The following is a 5,849-nucleotide window of genomic DNA, read 5'->3' as shown; positions in this document are numbered from 1 at the left end:
ATACTATAGTTGTGACATTTACATACACTGAAAAAGTTCATACAAACATCATAGGAACACTAGGAGTTGATGTTGTTTGTTTAAGTGGACCTTCAATAAATGATGAGGTGAGTACAACTTCAAGCTCCTCGAACTCGCTGTTACAAGGAGAAAAAAATTTATCCCAAAAGTCATGTAAAAGGAAATTATCAACATCTATGCAAAATACAAACAATTGAAACAATAAGAGTGTGTTTGGTTCAAGTTATCATATATAATTTTGATTATGTGATTATCAGGTAATCATATAACCAAGATTATAGGGAATAAAACATAATCTAATGGTTTAATCCTAAGTAATATAATAAAAACTTATTTATTTAGAGGTTTAGTATATAATCTAGTTTAACATTTACTTTATTACCCCTATTAGATATTTTTACAACTAAATTAATTTGATATTTGATTAATTTTTTAAAAATAAAATAAAATAAAATATTAATATTGAATTATTATTATTATTATTATTATTATTATTAATTATTATCTATTATTTTTTATTTTAGACTTGGCTTGACCTTAATTCCATATTTACCATAGTTTGTCAAATGATAGACAATTCTCTTTCTCATATTATTCCTCGTTTATTTTTTTTTTTTCAACTCGTTCAAACTGAAACGAAGGGCATGAAATGTTGTCTTGCAAAAGTACCATTCTTCTTTGTTTGAAGCTTTAGTTGAAACAAATGCTTAAAAATAGCACACTTGTAAAACTCAGCCGACCAATCCATAGATGACAAACTATGGGACGACAAATTGACCATATCAAAGTTGATCAGTTCTAGCACCTAACAATTAAAGAATTTGGATTGAAACAACTCGAGTATAATTATACAGGATGCAAGATTACATCTTTTAAACTACAAAATCTAACACAACAAATTAAAAAACAGAGTTCAACGTAGTCCGAACTCCAGTTGCATGCAGCCCCGTCGCACAAATGATACTTCATCAATTAGAAATTGTAAATTCATCATGGCACACTTTTCATTCTATAAAATTAGTTAAGTCCTCAGTGGGCATCTCCGATCCTCGTGTCAAATAACTCTGATGAATCCTTAATTCAGATGCTAGCCAACTCACCAACCTCAGTGGAGTAGTCCATCTTAGATCTAAACAAGTGGATGCGGCTTTAAACTGGTCTGTCAAACAACTAGTGCTCCATCAAAGAATGGATGAACTAGTGCTTCTAACTGTACCAAAGTAAAGAACTCAGCAGATGCACGAGCCGTAGTATCTAGTGCAAATTTAAGGAATGACTAAACTCACAGTAGTGCATCTCAGGTTTGGAGAGTATTGTAGAAGTCTAGATACAAGATCGACAGCTTCAGGAGGCATTCGTTTATGGAAGATCTCATTAAAGATAATGCATTTAGAATAGGAAAATAAGAGAGAAATGTTAGGTAAATGGGCAATCCAATGTGAAAATGTGGGAAGAGATTGTCACCTTGTGCCAAGGGTGTGCCTTATCTGCGGGAATCTATATTCTGTGTAATTAGGATTCATGCATCTAATTTCTTCCCTTGTTGGAGTGCCTAAAACCTGGAGAAATATTAAATACAAATACTGAGCAGGAGGATAGTAGTATATTATAAAAGTAAGGCTAGAAACCAATTATGCACCTTAATTATTTCAACCAGCTGGTCAACTCCGCTTTCACCAGGGAATATAGGCTGTTTGGATGATAAATCAATTCATTTAATAACTGTGCAAACAAGGCAAAACTAGAATGACAAGTTATGCATTATTCATATGAATACTATCATAAATACCTGTCCTAGCAGTAGTTCAGCAACATTTATCAAGCAAAAATATTCCAGCAGGATGTAGGAAACAATACAAGATACAATCTTGAATAAGACAACAGGACAGTTTAAACAGGCATCCATATGATTCCACAATCTTTCCTATGTGGACATATCAATCTGAAATCCAACAAGTGCAAATAACAATTATGCATTTGAAGTTTGTCCAGGTCCTTGTATGCATTGAATTATATACTAAAGAAGTATATGGTATTCCACCTATAAGCATATGATGAGAAACATATATATGCATAGTGCATACCAAGATTCTGACAGAAGTTAAAAAGCACTAGCAGCACACTGTGATTGCAGGAAGAAAATGTATCCATATGGTAACTGACAATGTGGCACTGAGAACTAATTAAAAACTATAGACATATAAAATTGTTATTCTGTGCTAACTACTGTAGAAATGTTCTTCAGTGATCAGCAGCAGCAATTTAGCTTCTACACATTGTCAATATTCGAAGTTTAACTGCCTACATAGCCAATTAAGATAGGCTAAAAACAAATAATAAAAGTATATAGTTCGAGTAACAGCCAACCTTGACTTCATCATAAAGCTTTCTCTCCCAAGCATATAACCTATCTAATCTCACTTCTTTTAAACAAATGACCACCATAACTATGCATTAGATATAAATCAATTGGCAAATTAAACAAGTAGAACATGAAAGAGCAAACAAATTGTCCACTATCAAATATTCCATGTAATAAAATCAAGACCAAATGACAACATTTTTTTTCTCAGAGAATTCAGAAATAACATTGAGTTGCTTAAAGTTCAATCCAATAACATCCAAGTTCAATCCAAAAAAAAAGATTCATCCAAGTTCAATCCAAACAAAAAGATACATCCAAGTTCAATCCAAAGTATATCAAAACATAGTACCATGAACCTAATTCAAATATTTAATTTATTTTGGATGGATCTCATTAAGCTGCTTTATCACATAATTTCTCCTAAATGTCTTTGGCAATACAAAGAAGTTGTCAATCTTGTGTTCATCCTTGAGAATATACTCTCCGACATCCATAATTTCTTGCTTAGAGAATTCAGAAAGTTCTATTAGCTCATCATATATATTCATTTTTCTATCACCACTCTCGGTTTGTTTCTTGAAGTAGGTGGAAAATCCCTTCATCTCCTCATTAGCCTTAGTAACAGCAATAACATACTTGTGAATCTTTCCCACCAAGTTATCTAAAGCATCATCAGCCTTTCCTTTTCTCTTTCTAGTGGTTAACTTCTTGTTTGATGGACAAATTGATGAATCTATAGTCTCAGATTTCCTTATTGCTTGGTTGGCATCATTAGATTCTTCACCTTTGTAACATTCAGCAAATATTTCTGTATTAAATGTGTCGACCTCTTCATCGCATAAATTTATCTCTTCTACTGCATCAGCAGGGGTTTCTGCATTAGCTCCTGTGGCATGATCTTTCCCCCACACAAACATCAAGTTATCAAGGTGGGGAAACTCTTTGTTCCTTAAACCAATAACAGCTTGATGACTCTAAATTAAAAACATATCATTAGAAAAAAAAACCCACAGTTATTAAAGAAATGGAAATACACAAAGTAGAAAAAGTTACCTTAACCCAATCATCAAAGACATCTTTTGTTGCAATGATACACTTCTCAACATCGTTCCACCCAAATCCACTGCTATCATTCAACATCTCGGTGATAGCATAAAACTGTCTCTTTAGTAGCTTGTACCTTGACTCAATATGAGGAGTAGCCTTCAAACTACTTGATGGCAATTTAACAGCCATGAGTTTCTCCAAATGCACCAAGTACCCAGTTCGAAAACCATTCTCGCTCTTCCAAGCTGAATCTTTACTCAACTCAACAAGGCAATCAATTAATGCAGCATCCTCTTGTTTTGTCCATAAGCGTTTGGTGCTTTGAGTTTTTCTTTTGATCTTCGGTGGCATTGAACTTTCTACTTTTTCTACTACATTTGGCATCTTTTGGCTCTTTCCTTCCATTGAAAACTGAAATTAAACCATTCAAATAACACATTGTTCTTGCACAAATCATAATCAAATTATTCGAATGAATAATACACAAAATGCAGAAACAATCATATTGTTCAAATGATTCAAATGGATAATAACCCCAAATACAACATAATTAAAAAGTTCAGTACATGGAAATGAAACCCAAATTTCAAAAAAGAACATTAAATTTAATTAATTGATGAATGCCAGCTCGTGAACATATCATCTGCAAGCTTGTCTCTCCATTCAGTCCAAGCCGAACTGGTCTCACAATGTCTAATCAGATCAACATCATCATCATCATCATCATCAATTCATCATCATCATCACCACCACTTTCATTTGACTCAAGGACATCAAGCTCAGTCTCTATCGGATTAATTGTCATTTCATACCTATGAAATTATGGAGAATAGAACAAGCAGAAATAATCCTACATTGAGTCTTAACAAAATAAAATGACTTATTTCTCAATATAGCCCATCTAGCTTTCAAAATGCCAAAACACCTCTCAATGTAATTTCTTGCTTGAGAGTGTTTCATGTTAAAGTATTTTTTCGCTGTCGCTGGTTGGTAACCTTGCCTCCATTCAGTCAAGTGGAATCTTTGACCTCTATATGGTGCCAAAAAAACCTTCCCCATTTGTGTATCCAGCATCACATAAATAATAACAACCTATATATATATTACGAGTGAACAAGTATTAATATATATATATATATATATATATATATATATATATATATATATATATATATATATATATAAATCGGGTATATAAACCAAATATTTGTTAAATATATTACAATAATTACAACTTAATTACTTTGAGGAATCTTCAAGTCATTTCTCCTACTAATAGCATCCCTTAAAACTCTACCATCTGCCGTAGATCCTTCCCATCCCAGTAGGACATAGCTAAATTGCATGTTCGGTGTGCATACACCCAAAACATTGGTTGCAATTTCTCCTTTTATGGTTCGATACCTAGGTTTATCATTTACTGGCACATTGGCATTAATATAAGTCCCATCTAATGCTCCCAAACAAACCTACACTCAAAGAAGTATTATAAAATCAATTTATTTTATTATGTACATTAAATTGATTAATAAAAAATGTATAGAAATCATATACTTGTACCTTGAACCATTTCCACCTATCATCCGTGCAATTTTCTGGGATTGGTTCTGGCTTCTTAAGCAAAATGTTGTGTAACCGTAGAATAGAGTTCAAAACTAAATGAAATTGCCTACTAATTGTCTCGTCGGATCTAGTTGTTTGCTGTTTTAGGACCCTATTCTTCACATTATGTGCAATAATGTGAAGAAAAGATATTACAAGTTCATTAATTGACATGTTTCTGTTTCCTTTCAATTTTCCATGCGTCGTTAGCAAATAACAAAGTTTGCTTAAAGACCTTCTATCCATCCTACAGTTATCAACACATTGTCGATCACTATGAAAAGTCATCTCATTTATGTTTATAGACCTAATATTATATCTAGACAATGCATGATAAGCATATGATATGCTCCTCCTCAATCTAGCACTCCTCTTAATAGCTAAAACCATTGCCAACGATAAAAGCATAAATGACTTGCTTTCCATCATCTTAATGCGCATAATGAGTACAGAAATCATTTTCATCTCCTGTCTTACTGCTAACTGAGCCATATCAACCTATCATGTAAATAAGCCAATGAACCAAATAATAAATTAGCATGGTAGAAATACATAAATTGTAAACAGCAAGTTACAACAAAAACTAAATAGTTGAAAGAGAATTTGTAGGTTCAACTTACAAGTTGCAAGAACCAAACAAAAACTAAACAAGAACTAAACAGCGCAAAAACAAGTACTAAACAGCAACAACTAAACAACAATACCTAACCGACAAGATCTAAATAGCACAAAAACAAGTACTAAACAGCAACAACTAAACAACAATACCTAACCGACAAGATCTAAACAAGAACTAAATAAAAACTAAACAACA

The 5,849-nt window shown here is 32.6% G+C and overlaps 1 protein-coding gene and 1 long non-coding RNA gene across 2 annotated transcripts; both read right to left on the bottom strand.

Annotated features, from left to right (window-relative positions):
• Window positions 1-1,316: 1,316 nt before the first annotated feature.
• LOC122000155 lies at window positions 1,317-1,833 on the bottom strand. The gene is made up of 4 exons (XR_006116982.1): window positions 1,811-1,833; window positions 1,661-1,711; window positions 1,486-1,580; window positions 1,317-1,391 (listed from the first exon to the last, which is right to left on the bottom strand). It is a non-coding gene; the product is annotated as an uncharacterized LOC122000155 (long non-coding RNA).
• A 927-nt stretch (window positions 1,834-2,760) lies between these two features.
• LOC121999409 lies at window positions 2,761-3,838 on the bottom strand. Its single transcript, XM_042554095.1, has 2 exons — window positions 3,440-3,838; window positions 2,761-3,360 (listed from the first exon to the last, which is right to left on the bottom strand). The coding sequence occupies exons 1-2, from the start codon at window positions 3,836-3,838 to the stop codon at window positions 2,761-2,763; spliced, it is 999 nt and encodes a 332-aa protein (XP_042410029.1).
• Between the last annotated feature and the right edge of the window lie 2,011 nt (window positions 3,839-5,849).

Source organism: Zingiber officinale, chromosome 7A, assembly GCF_018446385.1.
Source record: "Zingiber officinale cultivar Zhangliang chromosome 7A, Zo_v1.1, whole genome shotgun sequence".
NCBI classification, from domain to species: domain Eukaryota; kingdom Viridiplantae; phylum Streptophyta; class Magnoliopsida; order Zingiberales; family Zingiberaceae; genus Zingiber; species Zingiber officinale.
Note: the sequence above shows the minus strand (reverse complement) of the source record. Positions and strands in the feature narration are given on the sequence as shown.

What these genes read in the sequence shown, in the direction of transcription:
- LOC121999409 (XM_042554095.1), bottom strand. Translation starts at nt 3,838, where the DNA reads ATGGAAGGAAAGAGCCAAAAGATGCCAAATGTAGTAGAAAAAGTAGAA. An exon ending in TCTTTGATGATTGGGTTAAG is followed by an intron (nt 3,361 to 3,439) that starts GTAACTTTTTCT and finishes TTTTTAATTTAG; the next exon opens with AGTCATCAAGCTGTTATTGG.